Here is a 26,069-nt window from a genome sequence, read left to right on the forward strand (position 1 = left end):
GTCGGTATTTATTACCAAGGTTTATACCAAGTATAAAAGTAAATATAAGTGTAAATATAAAAGGACCCCAATGGAAATATGTAAGTCACTCTGACTATTTTGGGTTATCCTAGGTACTTTACACATATGCTGCTATGTATGATAATCTGTGTAACTGTATTTGTGTATACCTGAATAAATTTACTTATTTATAAATTAAAATGTAAATATTTCTTATTTATAAATTACATACATTGTTTAAGTATGATAGTGTTGGTGGGTTCTGCTGGTACCTCCACCACCACCACCACTATGTACGACTTCTCTCAGTGGCCCTTATAAACCCAACAACACTTCCACCATGTTTATCATGTTTCTATGTTATTAATATTGTTTATTATGTCATATTAGATGAATTGTGATAGATAAATAAGCCATAGAGATGCTATTAGCGTCATATTGAAGCATAATAAACTTGCCTCCCTCTTCCCTGTCTGTCATACACCAACAAGTCTTCAGTAAACATAAGTGTGATGTTAAATGTTCATTTATCCATTTTATTAGTGCTTTTTTTTTTTATTTATTTGCCATTGTTTTCTGTATGTATATCTATATTTAATCTTTAAAAAAAATATTTTTTTGTTAATACTTTTGGCTGTCTGAAACTGATTAATTGGATTTCCATTATTTCTTGTGGGGAAAATTAATTCGACTAATGGCAAAATAGGTTAAAGGCAAGCTCTCTGAAACAGATTAATGCCGTTACCCGAGGGTCCACTGTAATTGTATTTACATTAATTCTTATGGGAAATATGTCTTTGAATTTAGGCCTTTTCGAATTTAGGCCGACCTTCTGGAATGGATTACGGCCGATATTCGGGGTTCCACTGTACAGTGGACCCCCAGTTTTCGTAATTAATCCATTCCAGAGAGAGTGACTAAACCCAAATCTGACGATTCTGAATTAATTTTACCCATAAGAAATAATGTAAATCCAATTAATCCATTCCAGACACCCAAAAGTATTAAAAAAAATATTTTTTTTACATGAAATATACATTTACCTACACAGAAAACAATGAGACAAGCAGAATAAAACAACACTAAAATGACACTTACCTTTATTGAAGACTTATTGATGAATGATGAGATGGGAGGAGGGGAGAGGATGGAGGTGTACTACTGTTTGGAAGGAGAATCCCCCTCCATAAGGACTTCAGGTACCAAGTCCTTTTCCGGGGTTACTTCCCTTCTTTGTTTTTTAATGCCACTAGGACCAGCTTGAGAGTCACTGGACCCCTGTTGCTCAAAAAATGTGTTCCAGAGAAGTCTGTATCTGGCATTTCTTTAAAACTTCCCTAAAATGGGACACATCACTGTCATTGTGCATGTTGCCAACATGGCCTGCAACAGCTTTGTTGGGGTGAAGTTCATCCATAAATGCTTGCACCTTTGTCCACAATGCACAAATCTCCTTAATCTTTGAAGAAGGCAACTTCCTCCATCTCCCTTCCTCATCCTCTGAAGCAAAAAAAAACTTCCTGAGCATTGGTCTGTTGCTGTTGCAGATGAAACTCTTGCAGCTCTTCAGTGGTTAGCTCTTCATCGTGGTCCTCCATCAACTCTTCCACATCCTCAAAACTCTCATCCAACCCCATGGAATTCCCCAATGCCACAATACTTTCCACATCTGGCATAGGCTCCTCAGGGTCAGCCCCAAACCCTTCAAAATCCCTCTCTTGTACACATTGTGGCCATAATTTTCTCTAGGCAGAGTTCAAAGTCCTGAAAGTCACTCCCTCCCAAGGCTCACGTATAAGGTTAATGCAATGGAGGATAATGAAGTGGTCTTTCCAGAAATCTCTTAGGGTCAATTCAGTGTCTGAGGTCACATCAAAGCACTTTTGCTTTCATGTTACAGTTTTTTTAAATTTGAAATGACCTGCTGGTCCATGGGCTGGAGGAGAGGAGTGGTATTAGGGGGCAAAAACTTCACTTTGATGAAACGAAACTCCTGCACCATTTGCTCTTCCAAGTCTGGAGGATGAGCAGCAGCATTGTCCATTACCAGGAGGCACTTGTGTTCCAATTTATTTTCCAGGAGGGATTTCTTCACACTGGGGCCAAACACTTCACTGAACCAATCAAGGAAAATGTCCCTTGTGACTCATGCCTTACTGTTTGCCTTCCACATCACACACAATTTACTCTTGGCGACACTGTTTTTCTTGAACACTCTGGAATTTTCAGAGTGATACACCAGTAAAGGCTTCACTCTGAAATCCCCACTGGCATTACTACAGAACATGAGAGTTAGCCTGTCTTTCACGGGCTTGTGTCCTGGGAGTGCCTTTTCCTCCTGAGTAATGTAGGTCCTCTTTGCCATTTAAGGCCTTTGCTGGCCTTAAATTCACCAACATCAGCACTAGTTCCAGGCATTTTCTTTATGAGATCATCATGCAACTGCCTTGCCTTTTCACAGATTATTGACTGCATAACACTATCTCCTGATAATTGTTTCTTGTTGATCCACACCAAATACAAAGTCTCCACATCTTCCAGTATATACAATCTCTGTTTTGTAAGCATATTTGCACATTTCGCAACAACAGCTTCCTTGATTTCCCTTCTCCTGGCCACGATAGAAGTGATGGTTGTATGGAGTTTGTTATACAACCTGGCCAGCTCTGCGACACACACTCCACTTTCATATTTTGCAACGATGTCTTTCTTGAATTCTATAGTGTTTCTCACCCATGGTGGCTTATTTAGCAGTTACAAGCACTAAAAAGAATGGAATAACATGAAATGTGTTGTATGAATGCGTGGGATCGTCCTCACCTCCTGGTAAACAATGGCACACTGCCTGTAAATGGCGTTTCGGGCCACTCGGGCCGCCCGGACACATTCGGAACGAATGACTATTACAGAGTTCAATGACGATTACTGAGCCAATATTTTGACGAAAAAACATGACCATTTCCAAAAATTACGAAATCCGATGGCTACAAAATCTGGGGGTCCACTTTATTACAATAATGCATAACAGTAACTCTATTTTTTTGTGTGAATAAAAATTCAAAACGGAATTCACGTGTAAAGCCTGAGAACATAACTAATGAACAGAAACAGGTGAAAGGTTATTTTAGTGCCAGGAATGCCTGCACTGTTCATTCTGGATTTTATTTTGAAATTGGCATATTTTGAAATTTATGTGAAATTGGCCCAATTACCAATTTCTGACCACTTAACTGGATCATTGAAATAGGTGACTGGGTGTGTTCTTGTGCTCAATTGATAAAATGGAAGACATACTAGCAAAATCCAGTAGAACCTCGGTTTTTGTCATTAATTTGTTCCAGAAAGTCTGACGAAAACCGAATTCAACGAAAATTGAAGCAAAAGAAAAACTGAAGCATAAGAAATAATGTAAATCTAATTAATCTGTTCCAGACACCCAAAAATATTAACAAAAAATACATTTTATAGAGAATAACTATAGTTTTATATACAGAAAACAAAGAGAAATAAATATAAAGGTCTAATGAAATGGATAAATGAACATTTAATGTGATTTTTACCTTTATTGAAGACTCTTGTTGGCATATGGAAGATGCAAGGAGGGGAGAGGGAGGAGAGGTTATTGGTTGGAAGGGAAATCCCTCTCCAAAAGGATTTCAGGTATCAAGTCCATATCCGGGGTTAGTACTTTCCTTCTTTGTCTTTTACTGTCACTGGACCCCTGTCGCACAGAAAATCTGTCCAGAGAGGTCTGTTTCTGGCGTCTCTTTAAGATTTGCCTAAATTGGGACAAGGCATTGTCACTGAATATGTTGCAGACATGGCTGGCAACAGCTTTGTTAGGGTGATATTTCTCAACAAAACTTTGAAACTCACTTCACTTTGCACACATGCCCTTAATCACTGAAGAAGGAATATTCTCCCCTCTCTCTTCCTCCTCTGAAGCAATTTCTTCAACTGCGAGCTGTTGCTGTTCCAGTTGAAGGTGTTGCAGCTCTTCATTAGCACAATTACCCCTTTCACAACATCAGATTCCTTGATTTCTTTTTTCTTCACCAGGATGGAACTGATTGTTGATGAGGACTTCCCATACATCCTGGCAAGATCGATCACACGTACACCGCTTTTGTACTTTGCTACGAGTTCTTTCTTGAATTCTATCATGTTTCTCACCTTCTTTATCAAAGGGCTGGTGCTCAGTGTTTTCTTTGGCCCAATGGTGGCTTATTTAGTAGTCGCATTCAATAAACAAGCACAAAAAACAATGGATTTTTACAAAATGTTTTGGATGAAAGCTCAGGGTAATGATCACTCGACGATAAACAAAGCCAGACTGTCGCAGAATGCATGGGATGCTTTGTGTGGGCAAGGGCAGGCAGACATGTTTGCTATGGCGAACCAAGAAAAACCGAGGTGATGAACGAAAACTGGGACAAAATTTTGACGAAAAGAGTCGTCAAAAACTGAATTCAACGAAAACCAAAGTAAAAGGAAAACTGATGTTCCACTGTAGCTAAGAATTTGGTAGACTGAAACAATGTAATCCTGAAACAGGACTCAAAGTGGGCAAAATCACTAATGCATAAACATAGTTGAGGCAGCAAAATTCGTGAAAGCATAATTTTGTCAATTTCCCATCAAATTTTGTACTTTTTATTACCTCCAGAAAAAGATTTTCTTCCATTTCATAAGAAAATTTTTTTTTTTTTTAAATTCTTAGACAGTGGACACTTTCCAGATCGGAGGTCTAGACACTAAAGGGGTTAAACAGTTTAAAAAAAAAAAAAATAAATAAAGGTTTTACTAGAAATGAAGATAGGAAGAGTAGTCATTCTTGCAATGCTGCAGCAATCAGCTGAAGTATTACAAGATATAGGAATAAGGCAGCACACTGTGCTGGCATGCAGGTACACATTAAAATCACCGAGTGTCTTTAGTCTTGATGATGTCATATTAATATTGATAATAATAATAATATGAAATAATAATCACTCTAAGGTGCATTAAATGTCGTATTACATTAATATGGGCATTTTCATTAATCCATCGATGATATTTTTTTCAAAATTATATAATAAACATGCTATGTAACATAAATGTGATAAATACACCCCACAGCAGAATAAATTAACGCAAATATGAGATGTTTTTCCAGTTGTCTTGCCGGAGTGTCGGAAAGAATAACATTTTCTCTTCCTACAAGAGTGATGGACTGAACACATCGATTCCAGGTTGAGGGACTGATTACCTCAAACTTCTACTCTCCTTACCCATTTCTACTTTGTATTGGACTGATGAAGCCACTGTGTGGCGAAACGTTTCTTCAATAAAGATTCCCATGTGTTGCATAAGTGTCTCAATTCTTCAACTTGTCGGTTTTCTAAACCATTCATCACAACATTTTCTCTAGTTCAACACCAAAGAAAATGTGTACACAGTAGTATTACTGGGGATAATTAGAGAATTGTTCCTTTCATATGCCTTCACTCAGAGCGTTATTCCTTCTAAGAATGGTGTTACATGAGAATGGGAGTGCCGCTCTTTATTTATTCTGCTGTGCCAACATGGAGATAACTACACAATGTAAGGTGTTTGTATGAACCTGTGTGAACCATAACCAGAGACGTTCGTCTACTTTTTGACATGCTCCACATCTCTCTCCTCTCTCATTTAATCGTTCTCTCTCTCATTTATTCGTTTTACCTCGTTTACTCAACTCTCACCCTACATTAAGACCACAAATATTTTAAGGGAGGAGGAAGTTAGGGCGAGATATAAGCGACTATTGGCAGAAAGGTGGACTAATGCAAGTATGAGTAGTGAGGGGGTTGAAGAGGGTTGGGATAGTTTAAAAATGCAGTATTAGAATGTGGGGCAGAAGTTTGTAGCTAAAGGAGGGTGGGTGCAGGAGGAAAGAGGAGTGATTGGTGGAATGATGAAGTAAAGGGTGTGATAAAAGAGAAAAAGGTAGCTTATTTGAGGTTTTTACAAAGCAGAAGTGTTGTAAGAAGAGCAGAGTACAGTATATGGAGAGTAAAAGAAGGGTGAAGAGAATGGTGAGAGAGTGCAAAAGGAGAGCAGATGAAAGAGTGGGAGAGGTACTGTCAAGAAATTTTGCTGAAAATAAGAAAAAATTTTGGAGATAAATAAGTTAAGAAATCCTAGGGAACAAATGGATTTGTCAATTAAAAACAGAGTAGGGGAGTTAGTAGATGAGGAGCTGGAGGTATTGGATAGATGGCAGGAATATTTTAAGGAATTTTTAAATATCGATGAAGAAAGGGAGGCGGTAATTTCATGCACTGGTCTGGGAGATATAACATCTTTTAGGAGTGAAGAAGAGCAGGATGTGAGTGTGGGGGAGGTGCGTGAAGCATTACATAGAATGAAAGGGGGTAAAGCGGCTGGAATTGACGGGACCATGACAGAAATGTTAAAAGCAGGGGGGATATTGTGTTGGAGTGGTTGGTATTTTTGTTTAAAAATGTATGAAAGAGGGGAAGGTACCTAGGGACTGTCAGAGAGCATGTATAGTTCCTTTATATAAAGGGAAGGGGGACAAAAGATATTGTAAAAATTATTGGGGAATAAATGTACTGAGTATACCAGGTAAAGTGTACGGTAGGGTTATTATTGAAAGAATTAGAGGTAAGACAGACAGTAGGATTACGGATGAGCAAGGAGGCTTTAGAGTGGGTAGGGGATGTGTAGATCAAGTGTTTACATTGAAGCATACATGTGAACAGTATTTAGATAAAGGTAGGGAAATTGTCACTGCATTTATGGATTTAGAAAAGGCATATGATAAAGTGGATAGGGAAGCAATGTGGCAGATGTTACAAGTGTATGGAAGAGGTAGTATGTTACTAAATGCTGCAAAGAGTTTTTACGAGGATAGTGAGGCTCATGTTAGGGTATGCAGGAGAGAGAGGGAGAGTACTTCCTGGTAAAAGTAGGTCTTAGACAGGGATGTTTAATGTCACCATGGTTGTTTAATATATTTATAGATAGGGTTGTAAAAGAAATACTAGGGTGTTGGGGAGAGGGGTGGGATTGAATTATGGGGAATCAAGTACAAAATGGCAGGTGACACAGTTACGTTTTGCTGATGATACTGTGCTTATGGGAGATTCTAAAGAAAAGTTGCAAAGGTTAGTGGACGAGTTTGGGAGGGTGTGTGAAGGTAGAAACTTGAAAGTGAACATAGATAGGAGTAAGGTGATGAGGGTATCAAACAATTTAGATAAAGAAAAATTGGATATCACACTGGAGAGAGGGAGTATGAAAGTTGTGAATGTTTTCAGATGTTGGGAGTTAACGTGTCAGCGGATGGGTTTATGAAGGATGAGGTTAACCATAGAACTGACAAAGGAAAAAAGGAGAGTGGTGCATTGAGGTATCTGTGGTACAAAAAACGTTATCTATGGAGGCAAAGAAGGGAATGTATGAAAGTATAGTGGCACCGACATTCTTATATGGGTGTGAAGCTTGAGTTATAAATGCTGCAGCGAGGAGGCAGCTGGAGGCAGTGAAGATGTCCTGTCTAAGGGCAGTGTGTGATGTAAATATCATGCAGAGAATTCGGAGTGTGGAAATTACGAGGTGTGGAGTTACTAAAAGTATTAGTCAGGGAGTTACTAAAAGTATTAGTCAGAGGGCTGCAGAGGGGTTGTTGAGATGGTTTGGTCATGTAGAGAGAACGGATCAGAGTAGAATGACTTGGAGAGCGTATATGTCTGTAGGGGAAGGAAGGAGGAGTAGGGGTCATCCTTGAAAAGGTTGGAGAGAGGGGGTAAAGGAGGTTTTGTGGGCGAGGGGCTTGGACTTCCAGTGTGTGTGAGGGTGTTAGATAGAAGCGAATAGAGACAAATGGTTTTTGAGACCTGACGAGCTGTTGGAGTGTGAGCAGGGTAATATTTAGTGAAGGGATTTAGGGAAACTGGTTAGCCGGACTTGAGTCCTGGAAATGGGAAGTACAATGCCTGCACTTTAAAGGAGGGGTCTGGGATATTGACAGTTTGGAGGGACTTCTAAACGGTCGTATCTAAGTGCCTCTGCAAAGACAGTGATTATGTATGAGTGAGGTAAAAGTGTTGAATGATCAGGAAAGGGAGTGCCCAGTGGGTTGGTTTTCAGGAAGTGGGAGAAGGAAGGGGGCAGAACTTGTTCAAGACAGTCACGTAAGAAGCGAAGCTGATTCTTACGACGCCTGGTAGCAATAAGAGCAGCCTCGTAAGATCGAAAGAGGGGTTTAAAAGAGGGAAGAACATTAAAAAAGTTGGAGAGAATATGACGCTTAACTGCAGGGTCCATAAATAACAAAAAAGGCACAATACCGTCTTAATTTCATCTTGTCGGTATTACATACCATTCTTGTACTACTACTACTACTACCACCACCTCTTCCTGCCTATATATAGCCGTCCTGCTCCACTTCTGGATAGTGTGACTTTGTCAATGGTCCAAGTCGGACCGAAACGTCGTCGTAAGCTTCTCTATTTTAAGTGCGGGTTATTTGTGTATCGTTCCAGTCACGGTATTGTGCCTTTTTTTTGTTTTTTGCTATTTATGGACCCCGCAGTTAAGCGTCATATTCTCTCCAACTTTTTTAATGTTCTTCCCTCTTTTAAACCCCTCTTTCGATCTTACGAGGCTGCTCTTATTGCTACCAGGCGTCGTAAGAATCAGCTTCGCTTCCTACGTGACTGTCTTGCTGAACAAGTTCTGCCCCCTTCCTTCTCCCACTTCCTGAAAACCAACCCACTGGGCACTTCCTTTCCTGATCATGCCCATCTCCTACTTCAACAGCTCATTCTTTCTACTAAATCACAGGTTGAAGATGCTTTCTTTACTTTCCGTCAACGTCAACGTGCTCTCTTTGCGACTCTACCACAGGATCTCTGTAACCTTCTCTCTACCATTGCCTTTGACACTGCTCGCCTGAATACACAAATTCATTCTTCTAAACTACAGAATAAACTTCAACGTCTCATCTCAGCTAGCCCTTGGTCTAAATTCTCCCTCACTGACTGTGTTACTAACCTGTCTTCTGTCTCACTCTCTCAGTATGAGCTTGAACTTCTTGGTTTTGGCCTTTCCTTTGCCACTTCACCTACTCCTCGCGCTGGTATTTCCCTGATTACCTCTTTTGATTCCTTTCGTCAATCTCGCTCCCGTAATCTTCCTGACTTGTCCACTTTTCGTGGCGCTCTCCTTCCTGCTCTTGTTAGTCTGTTTTCTAAGAATCACCACCTTCCACACCGTTACCAACTTGCCCTTTCTTCTCTTAAATCCAACACTAACATTGTCATACTATCTTCTGACAAAGGTAATTCGGTAGTTATCCTTGATCGTGAGGATTACCTCCGTAAAGCTGATGTCTTGCTCTCTGACTCACGTACCTACACTCCTCTCGTTTCCAACCCTCTTGATCGCATCAAGAGAACTTTCAACAAAAAAACTAAGGACTCTCTCCGACCTATGTCCTCCTGATTTTGACCTTGTTCAACGGTTTCGTGTCATCTGTCCCTCTCTTCCCTATTTCTATGGCCTTCCCGAAACTCATAAACCTGATATTCCTCTTCGTCCTATCATATCCTCTAGAGGTTCTGTCTCTTATTCTCTTGCTTCTTGGCTGGCCAAAATCCTCACTCCCTTTCTTGGTACTTTTTCTCCTGCCCACCTCCGTCACTCTCAAGACTTCATTGAACGGGTTCGCTCTCTCCCAACCTGTAAGATGCTTAGTCTTGACGTTGAGTCCCTCTTCACCAATGTCCCTCTTGATGATGTCCTTGATTTCCTTAGAGAGAAGGCCCATGAAGGGTTTCTTCATCTCCCTATACCTACTGATGTCTTTCTTGATCTTATCCACCTCTGTGTGGACTCAAACTCCTTTTCCTTCCAAGGGAAATATTATTCTCAAACCTTCGGTGTCGCTATGGGCTCTCCTCTCTCTCCTGTCCCTGCTAATCTTTACATGGAATACTTCGAGACTCTTCTTCTTCCTACCCTCGATGTGCAACCTTCACTCTGGCTCCGCTATGTGGATGACATCTTTGCTCTGTGGCCTCATGACTCCAGTCTCTTCCAACCTTTTCTTGAAGCTCTTAATAATCTTGCCCCTTCCATTAAGTTTAAAGCTGAATGGGAATCTAATTCCTTGCTTCCTTTCCTTGATGTCCATGTCCACCGCTCAGATACAGGTTTTTCCTTTTCCGTTTACCGAAAACCTATGCACAGTGGCATGTACATTCACTACTTTTCCTATCATGCTTCCCCTGTCAAGAAAAGTGTTCTTATCTCCCTCTTTCTCCGTGCCCTCCGCATCTGTGATCCTCAGTTCCTTCCAGCAGAAATTTCCACTCTTTATAATTCATTTTCCCGTCTTGGCTACCCTTCCCATTTCATAGACTCTGCCCTCTCACGTGCCAAACGCAATTTCTTTTCTCCCAAACTCTCTACTCCTGGGAACTCTTCTATCCTCTGCCTTCCCTACATTTCCGGTCTTTCTAATCTCAACAATTCTCTCTGTCCCTTAGACATCAAGCTTACCTTCCGCCAGACTAACACTCTTCGCACTAATCTCGTTCATACCTCTCCTCCCTCTACAGATGTTCCTGGTGTCTACTCTATTTCTTGCTCCTCCTGTCCTCTTCAATACTTCGGAGAAACTGGTCGATCTCTTTCTGACAGACTTAGGGAGCACAAAAATAGTGTTAGGCTTGCCGACACTAACAATGCTTTTTTCTGTCACGTCAAGAGATCATAGCCATCCTATTGACTGGTCTTCTGCTAAAACTGTCTTCCCTACTTCCAACTCGAACAGTCGCCGTCTAGTTGAATCCTCTCTAATAAACAACTTTCCTTGTATGAACCTTAGCCCTGGCTTCGTCTCTGTAGATGCCTTCCTCTCCCACTACATTGTAAAATGCTCCAAACTTCAGAACACCCGTGACTTAACCTGACTCCTCATTTTTTCTTTTTTCTTTTTCTTCTCCCTCTTCCCCTTTCCTCTTTCCTTTTCTCCTCTGGGTTGTCTTTCTTTCTTCTGTCTCGTGTTTCTGTTCCTTCTTCATTTATTTCACCACTTTCCCTTTCACGCACCTCTGTGCGCTTGCTCTCCCTCAGTGGGCACCTAGCTCTCTTGCAGTGCTCCCTTCCTTTGTTTTTGACTGCTCGTCCTCCTTATTTCCCACTTCTACCACTACTACTACCTCTTCTACTACTACTACTACAACTACTGATGAAATTAAGACACACGTGCGGCGTCTGGTTGTCTTTGTTGTGGACGTTTCACCATCCAGTGGCTGGCTGGATGGCGAAACGTCTACGATAGTGATGCCCGGGTGTTGCGCATGTGTCTTAATTTCATCTTGTCGGTATTACATACCATTCTTGTAGTACTACTACTACTACTACTACCACCACCTCTTCCTGCCTATATATAGCCGTCCTGCTCCACTTCTGGTTAGTGTGACTTTGTCAATGGTCCAAGTCGGACCGAAACGTCGTCGTAAGCTTCTCTCTTTTATGTGCGGGTTATTTGTGTAGGAAGTATAGAGCCTGCACTCTGAAGGATGGGTGGGGATATTTGTAGTTAGGAATGGCATCTGAACTGTAATATTGACACACACCTGATAGGATAGTGATAGAGTGAATGATGGTGAAAGTATTTCATTTTTTGGGGTCACTATCACAGTGGGAGATGGCTGGTGTCCTAAAAACAAAAATTATTATGTGAATTAATTTTACCAATGTTCAGGGAAAGTATTGGTTGACGAACATTTTATTCAGACTATTAATCCAGTGGGTTAGTAAACAAGGAGAACCTAACATTAGACTAAATAGCATATTTCTATGAGAGCCTTTGATCCTCTTCTCTAGGATGCAACCTCACGATAGTTGACTAACACCCAGGCACCTACTTATTGCTAGATGAACAGGGGCAATAGGTACAGGTATTTAACTAGTATTGTAGAGGACCACATTAACTTTTTCAACACACTTGCATATCAACAAGCAACAGCAGCCAGAAGTTTTGGTAAGATAAAGCTGTCTTTTGACTTTCATAACCATTTTCAAAAAGTTTGTTCATGTTATTTGGATTTCAAGGGAACATAATCCTATTAGTTTCAAATGTTCTTTATTTCGGTTAATGATAATTTAACTAAAGAGTCAGCCTTCAAGAATGTACCCAGTGGGCTGCTTGAAGATCTATTGTATCCATCAATATTATGTTTTTTAGATCTTGCTCATAGGTATAGATCAGTATAACTTGTGTGTTCATAATTTAGCAACCTAATGTAAGCCCATAAGGGCAATTCAATACAACACAGTAGAGGTAAGAGGTGAGAGGGGAGAGGTGGCACTGAGGAAAGGACATTGGCTAAAAGCATGAGGGTTACAGCTGGTGCAGAAATCTTAGTTAATGAATAAAAAAAATTCTGTAGGAAAGCAAGCATGGCAGGGGGTTGAAAAATGCAGTCCAAGTGAAGTTTTGCCTATGAAGTATATCCAAAAGATGTACAGTGATCCCTCGTTTATCGTCGTTAATCCGTCCCTGGAAGTGCGACGATTATCGAAATAGACGATTTTCGAATCAATTTTCCCCATAAGGAAAATTGTAAATACAGTGGACCCCCTGTTCACGATATTAATCCGTTCCTGAGAGCTCATCGTAAACCAAAACTATCGGAAAGCGAATCAATTTTCCCCATAAGAAATAATGGAAATCAAATTAATCCGTGCAAGACACCCAAAAGTATGAAAAAAACAACTTGTACCACATGAAGTATTAAGTTTAATGCAATAGAATAATTACAATAACAACAATAACAATAAATAACAATAAATAACAAAAGAATTGACACTTATCTTTAATGAAGATCTGGTGATGATGGATGGGGTGGGAGGAGGGGAGTGTGTGGATGGTGTTAGCATTTTGAAGGGGAATCCCCCTCCATTAGGACTTGAGGTAGCAAGTCCTTTTCCGGGGTTACTTCCCTTCTTCTTTTAGTGCCACTAGGACCAGGTTGAGAGTCACTGGACTTGTGTCGCACAACATATCTGTCCATAGAGGCTTGTACCTCTCGTTCCTTTATGACTTTCCTAAAGTGTTTCACAACACTGTCAGTGTAATAGTCACCAGCACGGCTTGCAATAGCTGTGTGAGGGTGATTTTCATCCATAAAGGTTTGCACTTCAAGCCACTTTGCACATATTTCCTTAATCTTAGAAGTAGGCAACCTCTTCAATTTCTCTCTCCCCTCCTCCGAAGCAGTTTCCTCAGGTGTGGCCTCTTGCTGTTGAAGATGATCTAGCAGCTCATCAGTGGTTAGTTCTTCATTGTCCTCCTCCACCAACTCTTCCACATCCTCCCCACTAACCTCCAACCCCAAGGACTTCCCCAGTGCCACAATGAATTCCTCAACTGGCATAGGCTTCTCAGGGTTAGCCTCAAACCTTTCGAAATCCCTTTTGTCTACACATTCTGGCCACAGTTTTTTCCAGGCAGAGTTCAAGGTCCTCTTAGTCACTCCCTCCCAAGCCTTACCTGTAAGGTTTACACAACTGAGGATATTAAAGTGATCCTTCCAAAACTCCTTTAGAGTCAATTGAGTTTCTGTTGTCACTTCAAAGCACCTTTCAAACATAGCTTTTGTGTACAGTTTCTTGAAGTTTGCAATGACCTGCTGGTCCATGGGCTGCAGGAGAGGAGTGGTATTAGGAGGCAAAAACTTGACCTTAATGAAACTCATGTCCCCATAAAGTCGCTCTGCCAAGTCTGTAGGATGACCAGGGACATTGTCTAATACCAGGAGGCACTTAAGGTCTAATTTCTTTTCAATTAGGTAATTTTTCACATTGGGGGCAAATGCATGGTGTAGCCAGTCATAGAAAAAGTCCCTAGTGACCCATGCCTTACTGTTTGCCCTCCACAGCACACACAAATTAGCCTTGAGGACATTCCTTTGCCTGAATGCTCTGGGAGTTTCTGAGTGATACACCAATAAAGGCTTCACTTTGCAATCACCACTAGCATTGGCACACATCAACAGTGCCTTTTCCTCCTGAGTAATGTAGGTCCTGCTTGGTAATTTCTTCCAAAACAGGCCTGTTTCATCACAATTAAACACTTCTTCAGGTGTCAGTCCTTCACTGTCTATGTACTCCTTGAATTCCTGCACATATTTTTCAGCCGCTTTGTGGTCCGAACTGGCAGCCTCACCATGCCTTATCACACTATGTATGCCACTACGATTCTTAGATCTCTCAAACCAACCTTTGCTGGCCTTAAATTCACTCACATCACCACTAGTTGCAGGCAATTTTTTTACCAAATCGTCATGCAAATGCCTAGCCTTTTCACAAATGATTGCTTGAGAAATGCTATCTCCTGCTATCTGTTTTTCATTTATCCACACTAATAACAGTTTTTCAACATTTCCTAACACTTGCGGTTGCTGTTTCGTAATCACAGTTGCACCTTTTGCAAGAACAGCTTCCTTGATTGCCGTTTTGTTGGCCACGATAGTAGAGATGGTTGATTGGGGTTTACCATACAACCTGACCAGCTCCGACACACGCACTCCACTTTCGTACTTTGCAATTATCTCTTTCTTCATTTCAACAGTCATTAGCACCCTTGGTCTCGAAGGGTTGGCACTGGGAGCTTTCTTGGGGCCCATGGTGACTATTTTGCAGAAACAGGTACCAAAAACAGTGATACTATGGATAATATGGAATGTACCGAATGTATCCTTAGATGTGCGCACACTGGCACACAAGAGGCAGTTCAGGCCACACGTGGACACGTCTCGTACGCATCGTATCGCATACCGGGTTTTGTTTCGGGAAGCGAGGCAAATTTTTTTTTATCAAATCCATCGGCTACCGGATTTATCGGATACCGATAGCATCGGGAACCGGGGGTCCACTGTACAATTAACCCGTTCCTGATACCCAGAAGTATTAAAACAAAAAATTGTTTTACATGAAATATAGATGTAGTACATAAACAATACAATGGGACATGATGAATGAAACATTAACAGCATAGCATTTACCTTTATTGGCAATTCTTCTTAGTGTATGGAAGACTGGAGGAGGATAGACATTGGATTAGTTACTGTTTGGAAGGGGAATGCCCTTCCATCAACACCTCAGGTACCAAGTCCTTTTCTGGGGTTACATACTTCTCTGTTTCTTAATGCCACTAGGACCAGCTTGAGAGTCACTGGAGTCCTGTCTCACAAAAAAAGTGTCAAGAGAGCTCTGTTTCTGGTGTCTCTTTAAAACTTCTCTAAAATGGGCCAAGACTCTGTCACTGTACAAGTTGCTGATATGGTTTGCAACATCCTTCTCAGGGTGATGTTTCTCCATAAATCTTCTCATCCTACCCCACATTTAAAAAATCTCCTTAATTTCTGAAGAAGGCACCTTCTTCCATCTCTCTTCCTCCTCCTCTGCAGCAAGATTCTGAGCTGCAATCTGTTGCTGTTCCTGCTGAAGCTCTTGCAGTTCCTCAGTGGTTAGCTCTTCATTGTGGTCCTCCACCAACTCTTCCACATCCTCCAAACTCACATCCAACCCCATGGAACTCCCCAATGCCACAATAGATTTCACACCTGACAGAGGCTCATCAGGGTCAGCCACAAACCCTTCAAAATCCCTCTTGTCGACACAATCTGGCCACAATTTTCTCCAAGCAACAACAGCTTCCTTGATTTCCTTTTTCTTTGCCACGATGGAAGATATGGTTGTATGGGGTTTGTTATACATCCTGGCCAGTTCGACCACACGTACGCCACTTTCATATTGTTCAATGATGTTTTTCTTAAATTCATAAGAACATAAGAACATAAGAAAAGGAGGAACACTGCAGGAGGCCTGCTGGCCCATACTAGGCAGGTCCTTTACAATTCATCCCACTAACAAAACATTTGCCCAACCCAATTTTCAATGCCACCCAAGAAATAAGCTCTGATGTGAAAGTCCCACTCAAATCCAACCCCTCCCACTCATGTACTTATCCAACCTAGATTTGAAACTACCCAAAGTCCCAGCCTCAATAACCCAACTAGGTAGACTGTTCCACTCATCAACTACCCTATTTCCAAACCAATACTTTCCTATGTCCTTTCTAAATCTAAACTTACCTAATTTAAATCCATTACTGCGCGTTCTCTCTTGGAGAGACATCCTCAAGACCTTATTAATATCCCCTTTATTTATACCTATCTTCCACTTATACACTTCGATCAGGTCTCCCCTCATTCTTCGTCTAACAAGTGAATGTAACTTAAGAGTCTTCAATCTTTCTTCATAAGGAAGATTTCTGATGCTATGTATTAATTTAGTCATCCTACGCTGAATGTTTTCTAACGAATTTATGTCCATTTTGTAATACGGAGACCAGAACTGAGCTGCATAATCTAGGTGAGGCCTTACTAATGATGTATAAAGCTGCAGTATGACCTCTGGACTTCTGTTGCTTACACTTCTTGATATAAATCCCAGTAATCTATTTGCCTTATTACGTACGCTTAGGCATTGCTGTCTTGGTTTAAGGTTGCTGCTCACCATAACCCCCAAGTCCTTTTCGCAATCTGTATGGCTAAGTTCTACATCATTTAATTTATAAGTACTAGTGTTATGGGCACTCCCAAGCCTCAGAACCTTGCATTTATCTACATTGAACTGCATCTGCCACTTTTCTGACCAAGAATAGAGTTTGTTTAAATCCTCCTGAAGTTCCCTAACATCTACGTTTGAATCAATTATCCTACCTATCTTTGTGTCATCGGCGAATTTGCTCATATCACTAGTAATTCCCTCATCAAGATCATTGATATATATTATAAACAACAACGGGCCCAAGACTGATCCCTGTGGAACGCCACTTGTTACAGATCCCCACTCGGATTTAACCCCATTTATGGACACTCTCTGCTTCCTGTCAGTGAGCCATGACTCGATCCACGAGAGCACTTTTCCCCCAATGCCATGAGCTGCCACTTTCTTTAACAGTCTATGGTGCGGAACTCTATCAAAAGCCTTACTAAAATCTAAGTAAATAATATCAAATTCTTTATTGTGGTCAACAGCCTCAAAAGCTTTACTGAAGAAAGTTAATAAATTAGTTAGACAAGACCGGCCTCTTGTGAATCCATGCTGAGTATCATTAATCAAGCTATGCTTATCGAGATGGCTTCTTATAATCTCAGCTATAATTGACTCTAGTAATTTGCCTACAATTGAGGTCAGGCTTATTGGGCGGTAATTTGACGGTAACGACTTGTCCCCTGTTTTAAAAATAGGAGTTACATTAGCCATCTTCCACATATCAGACACTACACCTGTTTGAAGAGATAAATTAAAAATATTAGTTAATGGTTCACAGAGTTCCATTTTGCATTCCTTAAGAACCCTTGAAAAAACCTCATCAGGACCTGGCGACTTATTTTGCTTCAGTCTGTCTATCTGCCTCACAACCATCTCACTAGTGACTGTGATGTTACATAATTTATCTTCTTCTAGCCCACTGTAAAAATTAATTACTGGAATATTGTTAGTGTCTTCCTGTGTAAAAACTGAGAGAAAATAATTATTTAAAATCAAGCACATTTCATTCTCTTTGTCAGTAAGGTGCCCATAGTTATTTTTAAGGGGACCTATCTTATCTCTAACTTTTGTTCTATAGACCTGGAAAAAACTTTTTGGGTTAGTTTTAGAATCCCTAGCAACTTTAATTTCATAGTCCCTTTTAGCTTTTCTTATCCCCTTTTTAATGTCCCTCTTAATGTCAATATACTGATTCATAAGATGACCCTCACCTCTTTTGATACGCCTATAAATTCCTTTCTTTTGCCCTAGTAGATATTTGAGCCTATTATTCATCCATTTTGGGTCATTTCTATTTGATCTAATTTCTTTATATGGGATAAACGCTCTTTGAGCAGCATGTATAGTGTTCAGAAAACTGTCATATTGATAGCTCTCTTCGTTACCCCAGTCAACAGATGATAAGTGTTCTCTAAGCCCATCGTAATCTGCTAAGCGAAAATCTGGGACTGTTACTGAGTTATCGCTACTAACGTACTTCCATTCAATGCTAAATGTAATTGATTTGTGGTCGCTAGCACCCAGTTCCTCTGAAATTTCTAAATTATTAACAAGGGATTCATTGTTTGCCATAACTAAGTCAAGCAGGTTATTTCCCCTTGTAGGTTCTGTCACAAACTGCTTCAAAAAACAATCCTGAAATACTTCTAAGAAGTCGTATGATTCTAAATTCCCAGTCAAGAAATTCCAATCAACATGACTAAAGTTAAAGTCTCCTAGAATTACTACATTATCGTGCCTTGTGGCCTTAACAATTTCCTCCCATAGTAGTTTCCCTTGGTCCCTATCTAAGTTTGGGGGACGGTATATCACTCCTAAAATCAGTTTTTCATGCCCCTCTGAAAATTCTATCCAAACAGACTCTGTATGTGTTACTTCAGACTTAATACCCGTTTTTATGCAACAGTTCAAGCGATCTCGGACATACAATGCCACCCCACCCCCCCTCCCAATACTTCTATCTTCTTGGAACAATTTAAAACCCTGAATATGACATTCCGCAGGCATGTCCCGACTTTTTGAATTAAACCACGTCTCAGTTAAGGCAAATACATCAATGTTACCTACACTAGCAACTAATCTCAACTCGTCCATCTTATTCCTAGCACTACGGCAATTAGCATAATAAACATTGAAAGACTCTCCTTTCTCTTTACCCTTCCTGCTCATTTCTATTTTTCTACTAAACCTATTACTGTCCTTATCACCCAAGGTCCCTGGCTTTTCAATATCTATCTCGTTCTTATTATTACTAGTTCCCCTAGAACTCGTAATATTACTACACTGGGACTTCACTGCTTTCCTGCCAAAACCCATACCACTAACTATTCCTAGTTTAAAGTCCTAACTGCTCCCTCCACTGCAGTTGCCAGTGCTCCCACCCCACACCTAGATAAGTGAACCCCATCCCTAGCAAACATGTCATTTCTGCCATAGAAGAGGTCCCAGTTGTCAATGAATGTTACTGCATTTTCCTTACAGTATTTGTCCAGCCAGCAATTGACACCAATTGCCCTGGACAACCATTCATTTCCAACTCCCCTCCTTGGCAAAATACCACATATGAGAGGGTTCCCACCCTTACTTCTAATTATTTCTATTGCTGACCTATACCTGCTAATCAGGTCCTCACTCCTACGTCTGCCAACATCGTTGCCTCCAGCACTGAGACAGATAATAGGATTGCTCCCATTACCTTTCATGATGTCATCCAGACGGCTAACAATATCCTCCATCCCAGCCCCAGGAAAGCAAACTCTCTGTCTCCTACTCCTGTCCTTCAAGCAGAACGCCCTATCCATATACCTAACTTGGCTATCCCCAACAACAACAATATTCTTACCTTCCTTAATGTCTTTCGTCGTCTCGTTCCCAGTAGTCGACTCACATTCGTCGGGTAGCACTGAGAATGTATTGGATGTTTCCACAACAGTTTCCACGGCAGTCTCTTTCTTCTTCATCGTTTCTACCTTTCCATTCATCTTCTTGATCGTCAACTTCTTTCCCTGCTGTCCAGCCACTGACCAGTTTCCCTTCTTGACCTGAGGACTCAAAACAGGAGGACTCTACGAATCTTCTTGTTTTCCTCACCTTCTTTACCAAAGGCTTGGCACTAGGAGCTTTCTTTGGAGCCATGGTAGCTTATTTAGCACTTGCAAGCACTAAAATGAATAGAATATTATGAAATAATTTCGTATGAACAAGTGAGGGGACTGTTGCTCACTGGTAAACAATGGCACACTGGCTGGGAAGGGAGGCCGAGGCGGCTCAGAGCCGTGAGTATGGGTCCAGGACGAACGACAATTAGTGAGTCAACCGACCATTTGCGAGCCAATGTTTGGACGAAAATAACACGACGATTTCCAAAAAGGACTACTATTGAGCCCGACGATTATCTAGGGACCACTGTACATGATAAAAAAGAAAAACGATAAAACCTATATGGCTGATCCAGTACAGCGTACGTATAACAGAAGCTGCCATTGCCTTACTAATAATCTTTCGGGCAACAATTTTTGTCTTCAATAAATAGTATTCTCAGTTTTATACTGACATGCAATAGTACAACAATTATTTATTTCTCATCCTGAACATTATAAGGAAAGAAGTCTGTTGAGTACACCTGGTTAAGTGTATGGTAGAGTTATTATTGAAAGAATTAAGAGTAAGATGGAGAGCAGGAAGGATAGGGGGTGCATAGACCAAGTATTTAGAGTGAAACATATAGGTCAACAGTATTTAGGTAAGGGTAAAGAGGGGTTTTGTGGCTTTTGGAAAAGGTGTATGATAGGGTGGTTTTTTATGTGGATTTGGAAAAGGCATATGATAGGGTAGGTAGGGGAAAAAATGTGGCAAATGGTACAGAAGTACAGCACTGGAGGTAGGTTATTGAAAGCAGTGAAGAGTTTTATGAGGATAGTGAGGCCCAGATTAGTGTATGTAGAGGAGAGAGGGAGATTATTTTCCCATAAAAGTAGGCCTTAGACAGGGATGTGTGATGTCACCATGGTTGTTCAATATATTTATAGATAGGGTTGTAAGAGAAGTGAATTTCCTTCTTTTACATACCCTACCAAACTCATCCACCAACCTCTACAACTTCTCTTCAGAATCTCCCAAAAGCACAGTATCATCAGCAAAAAGGTTGGTGGATGAGTTTGGTAGGGTATGTAAAAGAAGGAAATTAAAAGTGAACATAGAAAAAAGTAAGGTGATGGGGATAACAAAAAATTTTGAGAATGAAGGATTGTACATCAGACTGGAGAGAGGGAGTATGGAAGAAGTGATAGTTATGAGTGGACTTGTAAGCAGGTGGGTCTATGAAAGACAAGGTGAATCATAGAACTGATGAAGGAAAGAGGTGAGTGGTACACTGAGGAGTCTATGGAGACAAAGAACATATTCATGGAAGCAAAGAAGGGAATGTATTAGAGTATAGCTATACTAATGCTCTTATATGGTTGTGAAGCATGGGTGGTGAATGTTGCAACAAGGAGAAGGCTGGAGGCAGTGAAGATGTTGTGTCTGAGGGCAATGTGTGGTGTGAATACAATGCAGAGAATCCACAGTCTGAAAATTGGCAGGAAGTATGGAGGTTACTAAAACTATTATCCAGAAGGTTGAGGAGTTGTTGAGGTGGTTCAGACATTTAGAGAGATGGAAATAGAATTGCTTCGAAAACATTTAAATCTGTAGTGGAAGGAAGGCAAGGAAAGGTTGGAGGGAGAGGGTGAAGTGTGAGTGAGTGTGTTAGATAGGAGAGAGTAGACACAAATGGTTTTTATGACGATGTGCTGTTGCAGTGTGAGCAAGGTAACATTTATGAAGGATTTAGGGAAACTGGCAGGGCAGACATGAAGTAGGAGGTACAATGCCTACATTCTGAAGAAGGAGTGTTGGTAAGTTGCAGTTTAACCCTTTCACTGTCAGTCCCATAATATTATGGCTTTGAAGCCAGTGTTGGTTCCATAATACTACGCCAAAATTCTAGCAGCTTCCAATCTTGTGGGAGAAAGTTGGTAGGCCTACATATGAGAGAATGGGTCTGCGTGGTCAGTGTGCACAGTATAAAAAAATATCCTGCAGCATGCAGTGCATAACGAGAAAAAACTGTGATCATATTTTTGGTGTAAAACACCGACTTTGCAGTGTATTTTTGGATGACTTTTATGGTTGTATTCTTGGTTTCTTGGTCTCATTTGACAGGATGGAAGATATACTACAGAAATTGGGATGATTTTGAGTGGTTTACAGACTAAAAGTAGCTTGAAATTGAGCTCAAAGCAGCAGAAATGTTTGATTTTTGCCAATGTTCAAGAGTAAACAAACCAGATCATGCATCCAAGACACATCAAATGGCTGGTCTAATATGCACTCACAAATGCACTGACATCATTTATACAATTATTACCATTATGCAGAAGTTTGAATAACAGTAAATCTTCTATTTTTTTGTATGAATAAAAATTCAAAATGAAAGCAAGCATAATATAAGAGGGGCCTGGAGACATGACTAATTAACAGAGAAAATGTTATTTTAGTGCCAGGAATGTCTACATTATTTATTCTAGACCCTATTTTCAAATTGGCCTTTCTTGTATTTTGTGTGAAAGTGACCAAATTACCAATTTCTGATCACTTTATTGGGTAGTTGAAAAAGGTAAATGAGCAGTTTCTTGTACTCAGTTGATGGAACAAAAGGAGTGCTAGCAAAATAGCTATGAATATAATCGACTGGAACAATAGAACTGGCCCAAGATAAGGCTCAAAGTGGGTGAAATCACCAATGTATAAATATCGTTAAGACCGCTAATTTCGCGAGAGCATAATTCCGTAAGTTTTCCACCAAATTTTGTGATTTTGGTTTCATTACGTTTTGGAAAAAGATTCTCTATCATTTCATTAGAAAAAAATATTTTTCTTTTTAAATTCTTCAACACTGAGAGCAAGTTGGCGAGCAGGGGTCTCGACAGTGAAAAGATTAATAAATGTGGTGCAGGTGCGCCTCTGGCAAGACAAGGATGGAGTGAATGACGATGAAAGTGTGTCTTCTTTTTTGGGTCACCCTGTCTTGGTGGGAAATGGCCAATGTGTTAAAAAAAAATAATAAAACATTATCTTTATTATGTTCTTGTTGACACATCGTCTTAATCTTGTATTTTCTTCTAATTTTGGGACTCCCTGATTTATGTGTGAACCACATTAAAATCTTGAATTTCAGGTGGTGGTTTGAGTTTATATAGTCTGGAGTTTTACAACTCTCTAACTGTGGGTTCAAGCCCTGCCCGTGGTATGGTTTGTTTACGATTGTGTCATTATGATTTCGTGAGTCTTAAAATAAAGATTTTGCTATATTGTGAAGTGTAGTGAAAAGTGATGTGTTTTAGTGTGAGATATATGTTGTATATTCCAGTGAAGATAGTGAATGTGATGTATGCTAATTGTTTTGTGTTGACAATACTTGCTATATTGTGTAGTCAAGTATTACATTTGAGATATTAGCTATGCTGCTTGGCAAAGATAGTAATGTGTTGTGTTGAAACTGATATATGATCCAAGAAAGTAAATGGAAGGCCAACAGATGTACAGTTGCATACGAGAAAAGGCGATATGATGCAAAAAGGAAAGTAAACTATATATGACTTGTACATACCATTATAGTTGCAGTAGATATGTTATCATCATTACCCCCCCAGCATTCACCAATATTGGGACACCTAGCCTCTTCACAAACTGTGTGGAGATTAAGTCCACGGAGGTCAGCCTTTAACTGAAAGACAAATTTTACCGTGAAGAAACCAAGTCTCTAATTTAAAGAATATTGCATAAGATGATAGGTGGGAAGAGACTTTTTTTTTTTTGCTGTTTTTATAACAATGTAACAAATGATTATTGAACAAAATATTTAAGACATTTTAAATATTTTCAATGTAATTACGTACTTTGTTTCAAATTAACTATCTAACAAAAATAGGTAATCTTACTGAAAATAAATACAACGATATGCTGAGGATGTATTACTAAGCACTAAATTATTTGTAACCTGGAAATGTTATAAAGTATTAAAAGAATCCAAGAAAAAAAATACTCCAAAAACAAATCATTTCAGGAAAAACAAGTTGGCCCTTAAATGTAGAAACAAAAGTAAAAAATATAAAATTACAGTACATGTAATTTACTGTTTGAATGTTAGTAAGTATTAATGCTCCTGTATTTATTAATGGGTCATTCAGTGCTACACAGCTAATGGAGGTCAACATCAGAGAGAGAGAATTATTATTATAATAATCAAGGGGGAAGTGCTAAACCCATAAGAATATATAGCATCTGTGGGGGGGATGTGGAAGGTACTTAGGTTTAATTCAGGGAACTGCAGTACAGATCCAATTCCCTAGATCAAGAGCCCCTCATCAGCACCAAGGAACCTTCCTTGAGGGGAGAGGGAGAGAAACAGGATAAAGGGTAGGTACAAGGGCAAAAGGAGTAAATCACATTATATCATGGTTTTGTCTAGTTTTGGATTGTCTTTTTAACTATTTTTAAACCTTTCCAATTACTATCGATGTGAATCATTGTTGAGTTAGTGTTTAATCGGCAGTGCATGCTACAGAACTAAATACTAATTATTTATAAAAGGGCTTGGCATACTCAGTTTTAAATACTCTAAATGAAATTTAGCTCCAATTATTTTAGTGTACCCTGATGGCATTTAGAAGTTCTAAGAACTTAGTGATAATTGCAACAAGTGCATCACCAACCTTGCTATAGTTTTTGCCAATGGGAATTTCTCGCTTGAGCCACGGTGGAAGCCTTAGGCGTTCAGTGTCTCCTGCCTCTCGCTTCAGCTTCCCAGTGTAGTCTGACCATGAAGTGTGTCTGGTTACCTGTGAAGATCATCTTGGATTTAAGTATCAATTACATACTAGTCAGTATCACCATACCATTTTTCAATAAATATCAGTATCAGCGGGTATCATCAATTTTTTGTGGAATCAGTATTGGTAAAAATGTGGCTGATACTAGCCGATACTTTTAAAACATTAATATTACACGTGCTTAAAAAAGTCAAAATAACACTCTTCCTCAAGAGTGTAAGAGTTACTCACATACGCTCACACTAATACAGTACATACACTACAACTGAGTAATAAAAGAGTTGAATACAAGACATCACTGCTAACTGTAGGCAAATAGTGAGCCACTTCGGTTACTCTCCTCTAGACTGCAGTAAACAGGAGGCTTTTCAAATTCCACATGAACTACCAAAGCACAAGCTCATTCAGAATGTGATGAAATGGATACATGTATAACATCTGGGTATTTTATTTTGTAGATGTTTTGCCATCCAGTGGCTTTATCAATACAATGCATGGGCATAATATGAAGACTAGAAATATGTACAGAAGACAGTGGAAGATGAGGTTATCAGTACCTCAGCCTAGGAGCGGTGAGCCAGAATTAAATGTGAAATAACATTTAATATGAGAAGAACTTTCAAATTTACATACGGCACGTGAAAATTAAGGCTTGCTTTGTAAGAAAAATAATGACTAGGCAACAATATTGGTAGATAGCAAAGATTTCATTAAATAAATAATATAAATATACACAGAATAAAACCACAAGTGCAAAGACAAAAGACTACTTGCTTCTCCTGATATGAAGTCTCCAAGTGATGGTCCTTCAGCCACCTTCTTTTTCTTCTCTTTGGATAAGCTGCTGGTATGTCTGATGACAGCAGTCCTGGATGAAGTACAAACCTAAAGAATAAAATAATAACTTAACTAAACATGTTCATAAACCTATATACAGCCTCTCCTCACTTAGTGACATACTCATTTACCAATGACTTGGACTTACGACGAGCTCTCTGACCAGTACGCATACCTAAATACAGTGGACCCCCGGTTAACGATATTTTTTCATTCCAGAAGTATGTTCAGGTGCCAGTACTGACTGAATTTGTTCCCATAAGGAATATTGTGAAGTAGATTAGTCCATTTCAGACCCCCAAACATACACGTACAAACGCACTTACATAAATACATTTACATAATTGGTCGCATTGGGAGGCGATCGTTATGTGGGGGTCCACTGTAATGTATACTAGGGCTGATTTTGTCTATTCTGTTTATTATAATATACAGTACACTGCTGTATAAACATCTAAAAATATACCAGAAATGTTATAAATGGTGCAAAAGTTACATTAAAACAATATCAAAGATGGTTAACACAAACCCACTACCATCATACAGTGGAACCTCTACTTACGAGTTTAATCCATTCCATGACCTTGCTCGCATCTGGATTTGCTCGTCTGCAGAGTAAATTTTCCTCGTTTAAATTAACTGAAATGGAATTAATCCGTTCCAGTGGAATCCCAGGCACGACAAAATACTTCAATAATTTCCCTAATATCAACTCTTTGGGTTATTTATCTATCA

At 39.8% G+C, this 26,069-nt stretch overlaps 1 protein-coding gene across 1 annotated transcript in view; it reads right to left on the bottom strand.

The window, feature by feature from the left end:
* The window catches only part of Las (lipoyl synthase, mitochondrial), a 133,319-nt gene that overhangs the window by 79,529 nt on the left and 27,721 nt on the right, over nt 1-26,069 (bottom strand). Inside the window, exons 2-4 of the mRNA XM_070096033.1 lie at nt 25,272-25,382; nt 24,381-24,506; nt 23,276-23,392 (exon numbers count right to left, since the gene is read on the bottom strand). Coding sequence (XP_069952134.1) covers nt 23,276-23,392; nt 24,381-24,506; nt 25,272-25,382 — 354 coding nt within the window. The remainder of the gene's footprint in view (nt 1-23,275; nt 23,393-24,380; nt 24,507-25,271; nt 25,383-26,069) is intronic.

Source organism: Cherax quadricarinatus, chromosome 52 (genome assembly GCF_038502225.1).
Source record: "Cherax quadricarinatus isolate ZL_2023a chromosome 52, ASM3850222v1, whole genome shotgun sequence".
In the NCBI taxonomy this organism is placed as follows: domain Eukaryota; kingdom Metazoa; phylum Arthropoda; class Malacostraca; order Decapoda; family Parastacidae; genus Cherax; species Cherax quadricarinatus.